The sequence below is a fragment of the Crotalus tigris genome, unplaced genomic scaffold (assembly GCF_016545835.1).
Source record: "Crotalus tigris isolate CLP2741 ecotype Arizona unplaced genomic scaffold, ASM1654583v1 scf7180000017728.211934, whole genome shotgun sequence".
In the NCBI taxonomy this organism is placed as follows: Eukaryota; Metazoa; Chordata; class Lepidosauria; order Squamata; family Viperidae; genus Crotalus; species Crotalus tigris.
The window spans coordinates 126466-144586 of NW_024096595.1; the positions used below are offsets into that span (position 1 = coordinate 126466).

General features: G+C 42.3%; 1 protein-coding gene and 1 pseudogene across 1 annotated transcript in view; both read right to left on the reverse strand.

The window, feature by feature from the left end:
* Positions 1-18121, reverse strand: part of BRINP2 (BMP/retinoic acid inducible neural specific 2) — an 88221-nt gene that overhangs the window by 34572 nt on the left and 35528 nt on the right. The window contains exon 4 of the mRNA XM_039339038.1: positions 1167-1357. Coding sequence (XP_039194972.1) covers positions 1167-1357 — 191 coding nt within the window. The remainder of the gene's footprint in view (positions 1-1166; positions 1358-18121) is intronic.
* Positions 2778-3152, reverse strand: LOC120306231 (annotated as a pseudogene).

The window sequence follows — 18121 nt, forward strand, 5'->3', positions numbered from 1 at the left end:
ACCATCTAGAGTGACAAACAGTCATTCTGAGGGCCAATGAACAGATGAGCTTATGGGGGAATCCATATTTGGATCATTGCAAGTATTATTTTAAATTCTAGAACCCATTCACCTGAAAAGCAAATAATTTAATGTCCTTCTCCTCAAATTATTGCGGGTGAGAATGGGGAAAAATAACAGAAGAAAGAGTTTCTGAAGTACCATTTATTCAAACCACAGCTTTGAAACATGGGGCTGTTTATCCATAACTGTCATGCGGTCTGCTGAATTGCTATTCTTGAGCTGGAAAGAGGGACATGTCAGCTTGAACGGGGGGGGGGGGGCATTCCTGAGCACACAGCATTGTGGTACCAGTTGGAGGCTGCCTGAGAGGAATATTGTAATGTTGCATATCTTGCTGCCTCTAATTCTAAAGAGATGACAGTAATAGAAATTGGAGTTGCCTTGAAATATACTAATGTTTCATATCCTTCTGTCTCTAACTGATTCTAAAGAGATGACAGTGAAGGAAATCTTTGCCAACATGGTTGTGAGGCTGCAGACTGTGGCTCACAGAGGGAGGTTGCAGGGAAATGTTATGAAGCCACAGCCATGACACATCTTTCCTGGAGACAAATGCTGTTCGCTGATGGGGAAAGCATGTGTGTGATCATGACAGATATTGTCAGGATGTGACACTGCAATAGGTAGAGCAGAAGCACTATCACTAGGGCTATCACTATGAACTACAGCTTCTATGTAATCCTCATATATTCTTGCCATTTAGACAACTGATCTTTCTGATTGTGCCCTGAGTCTCTTCATATCTGTGCTTTAGCATGGCATAACAATTATTAAAACTGGACTGAGCTGCGTAGTTGCAACCCTGCGCACGATTACCTGAGAATAAACTGCACCAGAGGCCAGTCTGCTTTCAAACACATGTTCAAAAGATCCACATATTATGCACCAATGCTTGCAAATAACTCCATGCAACTTACTATTGAGTCTTTTTGTCTCACCTGAGGGTATTTAAGGAGTAAATGATATTCATCTTAATAAATTATTTGAACTGTAACTATTATAGTTAGGCTTTGTCCACTGTAAAAGCATCAGGAAATACTCTTCATATAATATAACCTTTGCTGATACAGCTCAAATCTATTGTTTATGAGCTCAGTACTTACCTCCCAGAGTTGCCGAGAGAAGGAAATGGGTCCCATATTTTTTAATCAGGCTCTCTGTGATCTGTTGAAGGCTGGGCCGGCGCCCCAGAAGACGAATGTTGCGGATGAATTCTGGAGCCAGAGGCAAAGGCAAACTGAAGAACTCTTTTCTTTCCAATGCCAAGTTATTGACTTTCCAGCGAGCAAATTCTCTGGAAGAAAATAGTAAGACAAGAACATAAGGAAAGCTAGAAATAAATAAAGCAGATCACACCCGGGAGGCTCTAGGAATTTAAGTTAATCAAAGAAAGAGCAAGTTTCTAGCCTTCAGGAATAAGTAACAAGTGGTGGGGTAGAATCTGCTGAAAATAATTTCCTCAGTCCTGGAGGGATCTCAGATTATTAATATTTTTTTAACACAACTGTTTATAAGTAGACCTTAGCTTGCTATAGGTACATGACATGGTAGGAAGATAAAACTGGAAACATATTTAATCTGCTGAATATGGAAATTTATAATGGAAATGTTCAGCAGGCTGAATTCACTGCTGAACTGAGCGCTTGGTTTTTATTCTCTTCATACAGGAAGAATGAATCCAATGAAGTCAAACCTTTATTACAGTCAAAGACCAGCATAAGAAGGGTGGTGTACAGGAAATTAAAAAGCATAAAAGATACAACAGAATAAGAATTACACACAAAAAGCTAAAAAGTATAAAAACAAAAGCCTAAAAATAATATAAAAGAAGTGGTTGGAGCAGTAAATGAGTATAGAGGAGCATGACAAACTAAATCTATTATAATACAGAGCATCCTAGGTCCTCATTAAAACTGGTCTTCAGCACAGATCATCCATCATCTGATGGATTTTTAAGTGTTACTGTACAAAACCTGGCAACATTGTATGTTATAGAATGGTTAGTATTGTATGAGAGCAGCAGGGAGGTAGCAAAAATGTCCTGTGCTCCTTGGGTATTTTATACAGTAATGATGAGATGAGGCTAATACAAATGTCTCTGTAATACAGGCACTGGAGAGGTACATGTTCTATTGTTTCTATGTGTTCTTCAATGACAGTTGAGAGAAAAATGTGACATCATGCCAGAGGAAAGCCCTCAAGTGGTTAGGACCATTAGGTACTTCAAGATTAGTTAAGTATGCCATAGAGAGGCAGAGTATTTCTTGAGTTCGCTGTCAGTAAAGGTTGGAGACCTGGCCAGGTCCAGCTGGCGCTCTGTGTCTGCTATACACTGTTTAATGAGTGCTGTGGCCTGAACATATCTTTTTTTTTTTTAACTAAAGAGCATTTATTTTATTGTTCACTACGATTTTTCACTGCCTCCAAGTAATACTATTGATCTCCCCTTTTCTGAGGAGTACATATAGCAATGATGGCGAAGGAGATGTGAATAATCTTGAGGACCCTGAACAAAATAAAACTAAGTAAAGTGAAAAATTAAAAACTAAATTCATGTAAAAGACATTTTCTTCTGGAAATGAACAAGTCTCTTACAGTTCTAACTGACTCAGTCCTAGTCATAGACTTATAAGAATGAACAGTCATAGGCTTATAAGAATGAATACAAGACTTCCACTACAGAATGCTGTACACGCCCCTCCCTCAGTGCCCCATTATTTGCTTGCTTGCTGAGCTTGTCTGCTGAGAAGAACATAGATCTTCTCCTTTATCTAATCTTTATTGTACGGCTGGTATGTCTGAGTATCCAGCACGATAGACAAGGCAGCTAAGGTCAGCCAAATCATCAATGAAATCAAATAACTGGCTAATATAATATGTAATGGAAGGGCTGTTAGAATTCATTCTCTTCAGGTGTTCTTCATACATTTTACAGACTCCTTCCATACATTCATTTACAGATTCATAATCTGCATAAGTCCTGCCTTCAGGTCGTTTGGTAGGCTGAACAAGGAAAATTGTATGAGACATGGCGACTCGTTCCGCTCGGCTCAGGTGCAAAGCACAAACTCCCAATCTGGCCTGAACATATCACCTACTAACTACATAGAAGGCCTGGAGAGAACCCAGGGATAACACTTTAGTTGTCACTGTCTTTTTTCATGTGAATTGAGAGTCACCCTTCCTAGTGGAGCAAGGCCAAGGTGAATAAAGGGTAGTCTGAACCAATAATTGAGTATTGTCACCTTTACTCTAGCTTCTACTTTCATGAGGGCTGTTTTAGTCTCAGAGTGGCATTAGAGACACAGTTTGGGGTTTGAAGGGCTTTAAACTTTGAGATTTGGACTGAAAAAGTTCTAATGGTGAAGAATTGGAGAAGGGGCTCAGCTGGGCACCATAAAGAAATTGTATTATTAGCTTAGCTTCAAATAATTTGAATGCTGCTGGTATATAATGGTCATCTCTTATCTTAAAGAATTTAAGGATTGCAAATGAGCTCATCTGTGTATTTTCAGTGATGTTGTTTTCATGGGGTTCCCTTCTGTTGGAAGAATATAGGACTATTTCCCAGATATTTGAAATAGTACACCTGCTCACTCTCATGGCCATATATCTTCCACTGATTTTTTGGACCTCTTGGAAAGTACTTTTGGCAAATCTTGGTTTTCTTATACTTGAGTTCTTGCCTAGAATAAAACAGAAATGTGTCTTCCAGCTAGTTTGGTGGAGTGAAAGTTGAGGAAATGGTTCAACATATAGAAATAGAATAGGAACAGGGCCAATATGCAGCCTTGCTTTATGCCTTTCTCAGTTCTGATAGCCTTAATGAGGTGGCCATATTGGAGCAGTCTGATGTCATGGTGGGAGAGGAAATCAGTAAAATAAGGATCTCTGGTGTATATAAACCACCTAGCCACATTCCAAGTTAAAAGGATGACATTATGCTGGGGAATAAATGCTGCTTAATCGTCAAGCAGAGGTAATGTGCACTTGGGACTAGGTGGGTAATTTTTGCAAGGGAAAAAGGTTAACGAAGAGTTTAATGAAGAGTTTAACGAAGAGAAGGACAAGGGGGGACATGATAGCAGTATTCCAATATCTCAGGGGCTGCCATAAAGAAGAGGGAATTAAGCTATTTTCCAAAGCACCTGAAGGCAGGACAAGAAGCAACGGGTGGAAACTAATCAAGGAGAGAAGCAACCTAGAACTAAGGAGAAACTTCCTGACAGTGAGAACAATTACTCAGTGGAACAGCTTGCCTCCAGAAGCAGTAAATGCTCCAACACTGAAAGTTTTTAAGAAGAGACTAGACAGCCATTTGTCCGAAATGGTGTAGGGTTTCCTGCCCGAGCAGGGGGTTGGACTAGATGACTTCCAAGGTCCCTTCCAACTTTACTACTATTATTATTATATTAGTTGACACTTGAGGCTATTGTAGTTGTGTCTCCCTATGAGGGGGATGAGGAGTGGCACCACTGGTTTCACATTCTTCTCTTCCAAATGTATGTCCACGTGGAGAATCAGTGCAACATGACAAGTAAAATGTGGATCACTGGCAAGTAGGGATCCCAAGCGTTCTTTGCGGGATATCCAGTGTTAAGTGGAAACGAAGAGAACTGTTTCTTCTAAGAGTCAGGTTCCTATGGGCCAGGGGAGGCACCTTAGTTTTGGAGGCAGATGAGGTTAAATCTCCAGATTGGGTTTCTGTATTGTTTGGCTGAGCTTTGTTACATTTACAAGCTGTTTGGGATTGCATAGGTTTCTTGAGTATTGCTGGTCTAAAATTTCCAGAGGAGTCACTGTCAGTGTCACTTTGACTGTTATTGATGAGGGAATCAGGATAATGTGCTGACAGCTTTCTATGTGTTTTGGTCATAGAAGAGGCAATAACATGAGATAGTTTAGAGGTTGAGCAACTCAAAGGGGCAGATGAATTAAATTGTGCTGGACTTCCATATCACTACCAGCACTGGGAGGGCACATCAAGATTGTTTTGATGTCAGCAAGTTTTTTTTTTCCCCTCAGATTAATGAGTTCTGAGTTTATAGCTTCCCCCGTTGAAGTTTGCTTAACCTCTTTGCTGCTGCCAAGTCTGGCAGATTTATTGCTTTTGGAAGTGTGTGTTTTTATGGATCTTATCTGCAAGTTCATGACCTTTTGTCACTTTCCTAGTGATGAGGTTGCCAACTAAGTCTCCTTAAAGACTCTGATAGTTTGGAAGTCATAAGTCTGCCCTAGGAATTTGCTCATTTGAATGAATCTGGAAGGGAGAAAAGGCTGAGAAAAAAAAACTTTAAAAGATGCATTCAGTATTTCTTAAACTGGATAGATTGTGAAAAATCAAGTGAAAGATAACTGTTCTGCTTTGGCAGTTTAGGATCTAAGATTGGGAGATCACAATAAGCTTGAGGTTGTTCTATCTGTGGGCATTCCTATGGATTTCTAGGAGGAGTCACTTTTTCTGTAGCACATGGCATGGTTGGCTAAATTAACTATTTCTGCATGCCTGGAGGAATAGACTGCCAGAATGCTGACTGTTAATATTAGTTCCCAGGTTTCTATGGGGAATTTGCAGTCAAGGCCTTGTTGGTAGCCACTCACCTTGGCTGCAATTTCATTTAGCTGTTGCAATATAAGGGTCAAAATTTCTGCAGACAGAAGGCAGACTTCATGGAAAGGTTTAGTGATGTAGTTGGAGGGAGATGCAGGACCCCTTGTCTCAAGGGATTATCTCCTTGCTGGGGGGAATGGGACAACTTGCCACAACCAACCTGCTGCGGCCAACTCGCCATGGCCAACTCACTACCGGATAACTTGCCATGGCCAGCTTGCTGCAGGACAATTTTACAATTCTATTTAATTATTTAAAATAAATTTTAAAAAATATTTTATTTTTTGCCATTCAGATTTCATTCTATCCCTCCTTTTGCATCCTTTCTTTAATGATTGTATTCCACCATTTCTTTGATATTAGTGTAACTTTTGTCCCTCAACGAGTTGTCCTGTGGTGAGTTGGCCACAGCAAGTTGTCATAGACCCCTGTTTGGAGTGGGGAGAGACTTGGGCTGGGTCTTTGAAGGGCCAGGGAGGTGGGTTGTCTTATGACTGGGTTCTGTGTTGTCATAATCTTCGGAGGTGAATGGGTTCTCAGGCAGATTTTTTGTTGTTTATGCAATGGGGGAGATAGGTGTTAATCCTGGGTTCTGTTTCTTTATTTCTCTACTAGATTTATGGGTCCCAGAGTCATTTGTGGGGCTGGCTCTGATTCTTTTCTCTAGATGGCATTTTTGTGGTGTAGAATTAAGCCAGATGGATAAGGCCTGTCACAAGTCCAGAGTTTATTTCAGGAGCTGCTCGTGTCTCACCAACTTGGCTCCTCCTCCCAGATAGAATGAGATCTGTCTACATTGAAAGCTGATACACATCTCAGCTGGCACCAGGTTAAATGGACCAGTGACTTACTTCTGAATGAAATACTTTTTTTTAATATTACTCTTCACTGTTCCTTTAAGCTGTTGATGTTTCCAGAATTTTATTCACATTTTACCTACCTGAGAATGCAAAAAAAATGTTACATGCAAACCAGTTTAAAAAAACAAGTGCCATATGTGGAATTCACATCAGAGCAGTATAATTAAAGTTAAATTTCTAAGTAGACTGATTACAGGGGGAAAAGCCTCCTTCAACTGAATAAGACTTCCTTCTGATTAGGCCTGTCTGAAATTCTATTCCATAGTTGTCTTTATTTCAAAACAAAAAAATTAGATGTTATCCCAAAGTTGAGTGTATAACTTGTCTGCTGCATAAGGACTTCATAACCCTGAGAGTCCAGCAGGACATGAAATGTGACTGATAGACAAAAGATGATGTCATAAATATGACTTGATTACCACATAGAAAAAGTGTTTATTATAGACCTGGTGGAAAAAACAATTACAAGCAAAGGAATTTTCAAAATTATAAAATGGGTGGAAATTCACAGCCAATAATCTTAGCATTCCCTCCCATTTTTCATTCTGGGTTTATACAGACTCAAAGCAAACAGTAACCTCAAATGATTTTTTTAAAAAAACAATAACTAAGTAAGCTTGTGCCTTGTAATGGATCTTGGATGGACAATCACTAAAGAATATGGGAAGTCATAATCTTGCTAATTATGGGGAACTGGAAAGTTAAAAATTATTGCTAATTATGTGCCACTTCAGAATGTAAAAAAGTAAATGATAATGAAAGAACTTCTTTCAAGTAAATGATTTCTGACTATTAATAAGAAAAGTGCTGAATAGACAGCCTGCCAGTGACAGCTTATCATTCCCATTTAGCAAGGACGGGCAAAGAGAACTGAAACATGCTATCAAACTGCCCACATATGAGAAGTAAAAAAGGAGACTTTTTTAATACTATGTAAGAGTTAGGCAAATTATTTTTTAAAGCTGGAACATATTTGTATATGGGGAAAATGATACTTTAAAAATAATAAATTTATTATGGTATAAACTTTTGTGACTTTACAGCCATAATTAAATGCATAAAGTATCATCTATAGTGGTTAAGAGTGATTGTTAATGAATGATAATTAGATTTGTTTTGCATATATTTAGTCTTTAACTAAATATTATATAAAGTGAATGGTTAGGCTTTAACATTTAAATTGTCTTTAACTATTCAGCCTGAGGAAATTATTTTATATGCTACCAAAACTTATGCCAGAATAAATGCTGTCAAACAGATCAACAAAGTTAATGCTCCTAAAATATGTTTGCAAGCATCTGATGAAGGACATATAATTTTAAGATTTTAAATTTTATCTCTGAAGTTAATTACAACCTATCCCCCTCACATTTATTTTTAGCTGTTATAGATGTACTTACAAAAATAACTTATTTTTTCTTACATTTTGGTAAACATATTAATAATTCCATGCTTTTATCTTTTTTTCCCTGTAAAATAACTAAGGTTAAAGCATAGTTGAACAAAAAGAAATGATCCCAGAACGGATTATCATAAATTGGAATTATAAAAGTAGTTTTATTAAATATCTGTCTAAGGGGGAAAAGATAGCAAGCATTACACTCCAAGATTTTTATTTTATTTTTTTGGAGAATCAGGTTAAATCAAAACTAATACTTCTAAAATGTTTAGATAAAAAAAAAACCAGATAGCAAGATTTAAAAAAGCATACCTTGAAGAAAGACATTTCTGAATAGATCAGGGTCCACTGAGTTGAATGGAAAGGTGATCTTACCCAGTGTAAAGTAACTTCATAGAGCCTGATTTAAAATCTTTCATCAATGAAATAGAAAGTTCTTTTTAAACTTTCTGAAAAAATTACCTGAAAAAAACCCTATTGTATATAGTATATGCCAGCCAAATGATCAAAATCTGTGTCGAGGAAAGCATTGAATAGTGAAAATTATACTTACTTTTCCTGTATTTATTGTTTAAATATATCTTCAAGAGAATGCATATATCATGTTGCAGCTGCCATAAATTAATCAAATTAAAACAATGTCCAGTTTTTTCTCTTAATTAGCATAATTCATTTAAAAAGTCATCTGTGTTGCGTTCTTCTTTGCTACCCAGAGAGAAGAATTTGTTGCTTTACAAAGCAATGCATCTCTAGTTTTTGTCCTGCATCAGAAGTCAAATACCTATTTTACAAGCAGTAGGTCCAATAATTCACCCCCAACATTTTCAGTTTAAAATGATAATCAAATGTCAGCTTGGATCTGCAGGAATTTCCCAGAGGAAAGATGGGGACAAAACTGCACAGCGAAATAAGCCTGTAATTTGCTACTGCACAACTATGAATTTTGTTCTATGAGCACTTTGCTATTTTGACATTTTAGAGTCCCATAGTATTAAAGCAGTAGAGCGTTGCATAAAAATTTCACACAATATGATCATGAATTCCAGTTCATCTTTATTTGGAATGAGGAATCATGAAGGACCTGAGAACAAGTTCCATTTGCCACAGACCTTCTGCTCAACCTTCACCTTAGCAGCCACACCCACAATGGTGTCCCAAGTAGAAAAAGGAAAGGTTCTAGGGGGATTTTGAATCCTTAGTTCTAGGCCTCTTGTTTTTTAGGGGGGGGGGAATGACCCACATGTTTGGCAGAAATTTAGACAAGCATCAGCTTGGAGACCAATGTTAACCATCTGACAATTCTGTAACTGTCCTTTGAGGTCAGCTTCGGTGGCTCTACAGGTAGTGCTCAATTTAGAACCATTGTTTAGCAACTGTTCAATGGCAATAAAAGAAGTTATTTATGGCCGGTCTTCACGCAAATGACCATGCAACATCCCCATTGTCATGTGATTGAAAGTTTGGGCACTTGGCAACTGGCATGGATCTGTGACAGTTGCAATGCTCTGGAGTCATGAGATAGACATTTGCAACCTTCCCAGCTGGTTTCTGACAAGCAAAGGCAATGAGGGAAGCCAGATTCACTTAAGAACTGCACGATTACTTAACAATAGTAACAGTGACTTGCTTAACAGCACAAAGAAAAAAGATTGAAAAATTGGATGCAACTCACTTATTAACAACCACTTTGCATAGCAAAGCAATGGAAATTCTGGTCCCAGTTGTGGTTGTAACTCAAGGACCACCTATAGTTCAGGTCATGCTAAATATGGCCTAAAAGCTACATCAGTAGTTATGTGATTAGTGTTTATATATTCATCCTGGAACTCTATATTATTTCTGGCTTTGTCAATCATCCCTTACTCCCTTGCTCCCCTTCTATCTTCCCCAATCAGACTTAATTAAAGTGTTTGCAAGCCATTGCCTGGCTTTAATTACCCTGAAATTTTCAAAATTAGAATGAAATTGGCTGATCATTGTTTACAGAGGCATTGTTTGGAGAATACAGCAGGCTGTTGAAATCATCTTCATGCCAGTTACCAGTGTGAAGAATATGTGCCACCTCTGAAGCTGAGGTCTGGTTGGCACACACCATGACAATTCCTTCACAGGCGGCAGATGTTAAGTTGATATATGTGAAATTACTAAGTGTCAACATGTTTATCTGTGGCAGAAAGTGCATGAATTCATTGCTTTCTTCTAATTCAGCCAGGTTGTCATACTGGAGAAAGGGATATGTCTACCCACCACAAGAATTCTTCATGTTTGGAGAGAGAAGGGTTGTGTTTGCATGAGACATTGATCTGTAATCTAATAAAAAAATCAAAGTTTAGCCTATCAAATTGTGTGAACCCAAAAAATCTGATTAACTGTGGTTCAACATTTCATGCAAATTCAGAGAAGAAGAAAAATGGGATTATGTTAGCCATGGGCAAGGGATTTGTGTGAACACAAGTAATGCTTTCTCCAAAGACGTACCAGTATCTTTTTTGCAATGCAAAAAGAAAAGAAAAAAAGAATCAAGGATAATATATGGAAACCCCTTATCTCCGATCTCCCAGACAGAAACCTAGCAGTTGATAGACTACAATAATGGTCAAGAAATACAGTGATTGGAAAGACAGCTCTGCTATCCCATTTTTCATTTTCCTGAATATCTCCAGATCATGTAGTGAACATTGTTATCTGGCAATGTTAGACCACCTGACTCAGATGGAGTTCATATAGTTTACTAAGTCATCGTTTGTTTAACCATGTTTGTTGAATAAATTACCATTGGCCATATTTACCCAATATGCTATATGCAAACAAATTATGTTATGGTTTAGAGGGCAATGAATTAGCATTTTTTTCTTTCCATATCAGGATAGTCCTTTGGGTCCCACATTTATTCCCTAGCTGTGCTTGAGCATTTCATTTGATCACATTTTCAGGACTTATCAGATTTTTATTTATTAGATTTTTTTTTGCTGTCCATTTCATTGTATTAAACTTTCTGACATTTGCAAGGCTGCCCATTAAAAATTAAAATGCAGACAAACTGTATATTTTTAGAATAGTGTATGTTTAGAAATGTGTACCTTGAGGGAAAATATTTGATATGAAAGTAAAATGTATTCAAAATACAACTTTTGATATTTATATTTTAATAGCAGAATACAGAAATAGAATAAAGGGGATATAGGATATGATTATTTCACTCTGGCTGCAGTTGTCTGAATTTTGAAACAGCTTGAAACATCTACAACAAATGCCTTTGCATGTCCACATGCACTTTCACCTAAGATCTATCAGATAGTCCACCCCAACAGATGCCTGCATGAGTTTATGCCCACCAGACCCCAGCCCAGAGTTCTTAAATGAATTAAGGTTGCAGGCTGAATCTACTGTTTCCCTGGCAACACTAGAATCCCTAAAGCTGACCTCACCACTTTTCTAGGATTTTTCAGACATGACCCAATTCTCCTTCCTCCTACAGAATTCCATATCAAAGTCTGCAGACAATTTTCCCCACCTTAACCTGCCTTTAAAAAGTTCCTGAATTTTGAATCTAAGCCAATTCACCTACTTATCTTTTTATTTACTACAATGTTAATTCACGACTTACTTCTAAAAACCCTTTAGGATAGTACATACAATTTAAAATGCAGACCTAAATATCTAGAGTATGTGGTGGAAATCCCAGCATAATTCTGAGTACCGGCAGCTGCCTTCATGACCTGCATGTGGGCTTCCTTCATTATCAGTTCTTAGGTTCAAACATGGAAATGCTGGCATCAAAACAAAATGCATGCCAAAGTTGATCTCTGCCATGTTGAGTCTTTGACTTACCATGGTGAAAATCTCACCAGATAAAAGAGAGAGAGGTATATTCTGTAAATATAACAAATATTGCTCTGTTATAAAGCTCACAAAGCATCTTGCCCTATCCAAAGTTTTTCCAGCTTTTAAATTAGCATGAATTGGGATTGGTTGCCTACTCTTACCTGCTCAGCTCTCAGAGAATCCACAAAGGATTAGACTGGAAAGACTGAGGCAAGCATAGTGCCAAGGGGTTCTCTCTCCCCTTTCCCCATCTCCATCATAGTGCTGCCTCAGGAGAAGTTGTGGCCCCCAGAGGAAAGGAAGAATGAGTAGGCAGGTGGAGAGGGAACCACTACCCTTCCTGTCCTCCCCTTGTTAATCAGGAAATCATCTCTCCTAAGAGCCTCAGAGAATAATAATAATAATAATAACAACAACAACAACACTGTTGAGTCCTTGGCGAAAAGCAGACACGACAAGCAGTTGTAGTTCTCAGGTTTTCTTTTATTCTGTGTTCAGCTTACAGGTGAAGGCTTCAGCAACGCCCAAAAGCTCCCAGCCTCTTATATAGGCAATTCCTGGGTCAATGTGTTACTGTTCCCGCGCCAGCACCCACGCATGCGCACAGGCGCTGGCGATAGCCTGTCTGGTCCCGGGCAGCTTGCACCTGCCCGGGACTGCCTGCAAACGCCCCGAGCCCGTTTGCAAGGCTCGGGACATAACACCCCTTTCCCCCAGGCTAAGACTACTACCAACATACAATTGTTTCTTGATGCAGTGTTCTATTCCCCAGTGCTCCTACTGTTTACTGGCTTTTGTTTAGCCAGCAATGTTATGTAATCCTCTAAGTACTTAGGAGATTTCCTTGCTCTCTGTGACCTTCTCAGCTCTGGTTTCTGACAGGTGTTCCCTGACTGAGGGGAGACGTGAGCCTGTTCTCCTTATCATGCCTTGGTGCCTTCCAAGGACTGTGCCCCAATGCCTGGCCTGCTTGCTTGTCCACCGGGCTCGTCAGGCCAGGGCTTCTATCACTTTGTGACCTGGTTGACCCGGCTAGCTGTAGGCCCTCGGGCCCCTTGAAGTGATAGCCACTGCTGGGCGTCTCTGTAGAACCTCCTAGGTCCATCCAAGACCTGTCAGGAGGCTGTCCATCCCCTAAGCCCCGTTCTGTGTCCGGGCTCGTGTGGGTTTCTGTGCCTTCCCAAAACTCAGTTACTCCCTGATTTGGGCTAGAGGTGTTATGGTCGGGACTTGGTTCCTCGACCACCTCCCTGTATGTTTGACCCCCTGTAGGACTTGGGGTAAGGTCAGGCCAACTCTGGGGATTATGTGCCAGCTCTCTTGCGGGGTATGCGTTATTGGGACGCTCCCGGGTATCCTCCCTGACTGGAGTGCTGTGTGGTGTAGATGGATAGTGATTGTACCCCCGGGGTGACTCCCTGGCTGGAGTAGGCGTGAATGCCTGATGATTGGGTAAGCCCCATGAATTCCTGTTTGGGGCACTCGCGGAATCTTGGAATGGGCCGTTTGTGGCTCCATCATTGGAGGTGGGCAGCAGCTCGTGCCCCTCCCTTTGCTCTAAAGGGTCCCCCTCCCCCCCCTGGAAAAGACCCAGGAGTCTCATCTGGACGATCCCGCCTAGGGCGGAGTTGGTCGATGTGCCGACGCAGAACACGACCGTTGTCCAGGGCTACCTCGTAGGATAGAGGACCTGTGACCCTGGAAATAGAAGCGGGGACCCATGTATGACCAGGCCCGTAATTGCGAGTCCAAACTGGGGCACCCACAAGTAGTTGTCTAGGTGCCCGAGGATGTGAGGTAGATTAAGGCAGTCTGTCCGGATGCAACCGGTCAAGCTTCACAGTAAGTTTGCGCCCCCAGCGAAGTTCAGCTGGGCTTCTCCCTGTAGAAGTGGACGGTGTGGTGCGGTAAGAAAGAAGAAAGTCAGCCAACCTGTGATGCCAGTCCCCATAGGTGAGTCTTTTCAAGGCGTCCTTTGTGATGCGGACCATGCGTTCAGCCCGTTGGTGGACGGGTGGAAGGGTGCAGACGCGGCATGACGAATCATGTTAGCCTGTAAGAAAGCTTGGAATTCGGAGGAAGTAAATTGAGGGCCATTGTCAGAGACGATGACGTCTGGGAGCCCGTGTGCAGCAAAAATCCCCCTCAGTACCTGAATAGTCTTTGCAGTGGTGGTGGATGAGACAGGTACAACCTCAAGCCATTTTGAATGACTGTCAACGAGGACCAAGAAGAACTGGCCCTGAAAGGGCCCAGCGTAGTCAATGTGCACCCTAGACCATGGGGTCTGTGTATCCTCCCATCTATGCACATGAGCTTGGGGCATCTCTGGGCGAGAGCGCTGGCACAGGTGGCATGCATGCACCTTAGCCTCAATGTCCTTATCTAAACCAGGCCACCACAAGTGGCTGCTCGCAAGGGCCTTCATGCGAACAATGCCAGGATGACCCTCGTGGAGGGACTCTAAGATCCTAGTCCTCATTGAGGTGGAAATGACAACTCTGTTTCCCCAAAGCAGACAACCCTGAGAAGTGGACAACTCGTTCCTTTTGGACCAGAAACTCTGAAACTCAGGACTAGGGCAGTGCTCAGGCCATCCAGACAAAACCCAAGAAAGGACACGTGAAAGTGTGTGATCTGTGCCTGTTTCAGCGGCGACATCCCTGGCATTCAGAAGGGACTCGGGCAAGGCTTGGATGGATAGAATGTTGACAGCTGGCGCAGGGTCAGCTTCTACTACTGGCAGGGGCAATCTACTGAGGCCATCAGCATGGCCCATTTCTTTCCCAGGCTTGTGGAGTAAGGAAAAATCATATGCAGACAGAAAAATAGCCCACATAAGCATTCTAGGGGAAATGATTTGGGGAGTTTGCTTACGTGTGGTAAACAGTCCCAGCAGAGGCTTATGGTCAGTGAAGACCGTGAAATGCCTGCCATACAAAAAATCATGGAATTTTTTAATTCCAGCAACAACAGCCAGAGCCTCCCTGTCTATCTGAGCGTAGTTGCGCTCAGCAGAAGACAGTGTTCTGGAGTAATATGAAACAGGAACCTGAGTTCCATCAGACCTGAGGTGGCTCAGGACGGCTCCTACCCCGTAAGGGGAAGCATCACAAGCGATGCACACAGGAAGGGACTCATTGAAATGTGCAAGTACACTGTTAGAAGTGAGTAAAGCCTTGACCTCATTGAAACTAGCCTCATGTGTTTGTGACCATTGCCACACTGCTTGTTTGTCTAATAGCCTGTAAGAGGCTCAGCTACATTAGCTTTATGTGGAAGAAAGGAATTGTAGAAATTCAGGAGGCCCAGAAAGGCCTGAAGTTCGGCCTTAGACTTTGGCCTAGGTGCTTCTAAAATGGCAATTAGTTTGGATTCAGCAGGGTGAATCCCAGCAGCATCAATTTTGAATCCCAGAAATTCAGTAGAAGGCACCCCAATTTTGCATTTGTCTTTTTTGAGCTTGAGGCCTGTTTTCCTGAACCTTAACAGAACAGCCCTTAGCCTTTCAGCTAGAATGTGTGTGGAGTCTCCTGCAATTAAGACATCATCAAAGTAGGGGCAAACCCCCGGTATGCCCCGTAGGGTTTTTCCCATTACGCTTTGGAAAATCCCAGGAGCGACATTCACTCCAAACTGTAGCCTTTTTACCTTAAAGGCTCCCCTGTGGGTCACAATAGTCTGAGCTATAGCAGCATCATCATCAACAGGCAGCTGTTGATACGCTTGAGCTAAGTCAAGCTTTGCAAAAACGCGCCCCCCCCCCCTTGAGGGAGGCCAGAATATGACTGACCACAGGAACAGGATAGGCATGTTGCTGCAATGCCTTATTAAGAGTGCATTTGTAGTCAGCACAAATGCGAATGTCCCCATTTGCCTTTAGAGGCGTGACAATGGGGGTCTCCCAAGGGCTGGACTCAACAGGTTCTAGAATTCCCTGTTGGATCAGTTTGTCTAACTCAGTGTCAATTTTACTCTTTAAAGCAAAAGGGACCCTTCTTGCTTTAATTCTAATGGGAGTGACAGTGGGGTCTAGTTTTAAGGACACAGGGGGTCCCTTGAATGTGCCCAGCTGGGCGCTGAAGACATCTGCAAATTTTTTGCAGACTTCCTGTAGGTCGAGTGTTTGTAAGCTGTTGAGCCCCGTGACGTGTATCCCCAAGGCTTCAAACCAATCGAGTCCTATGAAACTCGTTCGTTCACCCCCTACTACTAATAGGTCTAGTGGACCTTCAAAATTCTTATACTGTACGTTAAGGGTGGTCTCCCCCTTAACACACACTCTCGAATTTTGAAAGTCTGTTAACACAATGTCAGAAGGCCTTAATTTAGCCTGAGTTCCACTGCCGGAACAAATCTTCCTAAATGTATGTAAGGATATGATTGAAAGGGCAGACCCCGTGTCTAGTTCCATAGTTAATGGAACCCCTTGTATCTTCACCTTGAGTGACAGCTTTTTCTTGATGGGCTTGTGTGTGCCTGTCCTGATGATGCTTCTTCGCGAAGCGCAAAAACCTACCCTATTCTGGCTGGGGACCCCGGTACCTTTCAGGCGCAGTTCTTCCTGAGGTTGTACCTTTCGTCGGCCCAGACACACAGCTGCAATATGTCCTTGTTTTCCGCACGCCCGGCAGGTAGCGGAGCGGAACTTGCAGTCGGTTCTCCTGTGGCGACCTCCACAGCCGATGCCCTTGAGGGGAGCTGAAGAGCTTCCTTTCTGATTCCCTTCCTTTGCGGGGTGGAGGCGGTCGACTTCCTCGTCTGGATCCTCCTCGGAGTTCCCTTGGACGTCCTCTTGGTGCACGGATGCAACATCTGGACTGTTCCTGATCGGCCGCATGTTTTTGACGGCGCCGCCTGCTGCTTCTTCTGTGGTGACCTCTCTTAAGGCATCTTGGAAGGACAATTCTTCTTTGGCGAAAAGCCTCTGTTGTAGATCTCGATGCCTTAAGCCGCACACGAATCGGTCCCTCAGTCGTTCTTCGAGGTCCTTGAACTCGCAGTGCTTGGCGGCCTTCCTCAATGCGGCGATGTACTCTTTGGCCGACTCTCTGGATCATTGATCCCTCTGCTCGAAGGTGTGGCGCCATGTGATGACGGACATCTTGGGCTGGAAGTGCTCCTTCAATAGCTTCTTTAGATCTGCGTAGCTGACAGACTCTAATGAAACAGGTGCTGCAAGGTTCTCTGCGATTTCGAAGGCGTCTTGGCCGCAGACACAAAGCAGGGTGGCAGCCTTCATGCTATCTTCCCTCACTTGGTTCACCTTGAGGTAGTTTTCCACCCTGGCTACGTAGGAGTCCCACCGCTCTGGATGTGAGACGTCGAACTCCGAAATCCTTCCAACCTTTGCCATCTTCTGGAGACGGATCTATCAGCCAGCCTACCCCCGAATGCGCACTGGATTGGCGGGTAGCTGCCGAGTCAACTCCGTTCCGCCGCTCAGGACTCACTTGGGTAAGCTTACACCTCTTCCTTTCCAGATGATGTAAGGCATCCCATCCTCGTCGCCAGTGTTGAGTCCTTGGCGAAAAGCAGACACGAGAAGCAGTTGTAGTTCTCAGGTTTTCTTTTATTCTGTGTTCAGCTTACAGGTGAAGGCTTCAGCAACGCCCAAAAGCTCCCAGCTTCTTATATAGGCAATTCCCGGGTCAATGTGTTACTTTTCCCGCGCCAGCACCCGCGCATGCACACAGGCGCTGGCGACAGCCTGTCTGGTCCCGGGCAGCTTGCACCTGCCCGAGACTGCCTGCAAATGCCCCGAGCCGTTTGCAAGGCTCGGGACATAACAAACACAGCAACAGACAGTAAGTGCCGCCTATGCAAAGAAGCTGAAGAAACAGTGGACCACCTGGTAAGCTGTTGCAAGAAGATTGCACAGACTGACTACAAGCAGCGGCATGACAAAGTAGCAACAATGGTGCATTAGAAGATCTGCAAAAAATATCATTTGCCTGTAAGCAAAAACTGGTGGGATCATAAAATAGAGAAAGTCATAGAAAATGATAAAATTAAATTGCTCTCGGACTTCAGAATTCAAACAGACAAGCACCTGCAACATAACACCCCAGACTTAACAATTGTCGATAAGAAAGACAAAAAAGTCTGGATAGTGGAGGTGGCAGTGCCTGGAGACAGCAGAATAGAAGAGAAAGAACTGGAGAAGATAACAAAATACAAAGACCTACAACTAGAAATAGAAAGACTGTGGCAAAAGCAAGCAAAGGTAGTACCAATAGTCATAGGCGCCTTGGGTGCAATCCCAAAACAACTGGAGCAACACTTGAACACCATTGGCACTGACAAATTTGCCATTAGTCAATTGCAAAAGGCGGCCTTACTAGGAACTGCTTCCATCCTGCG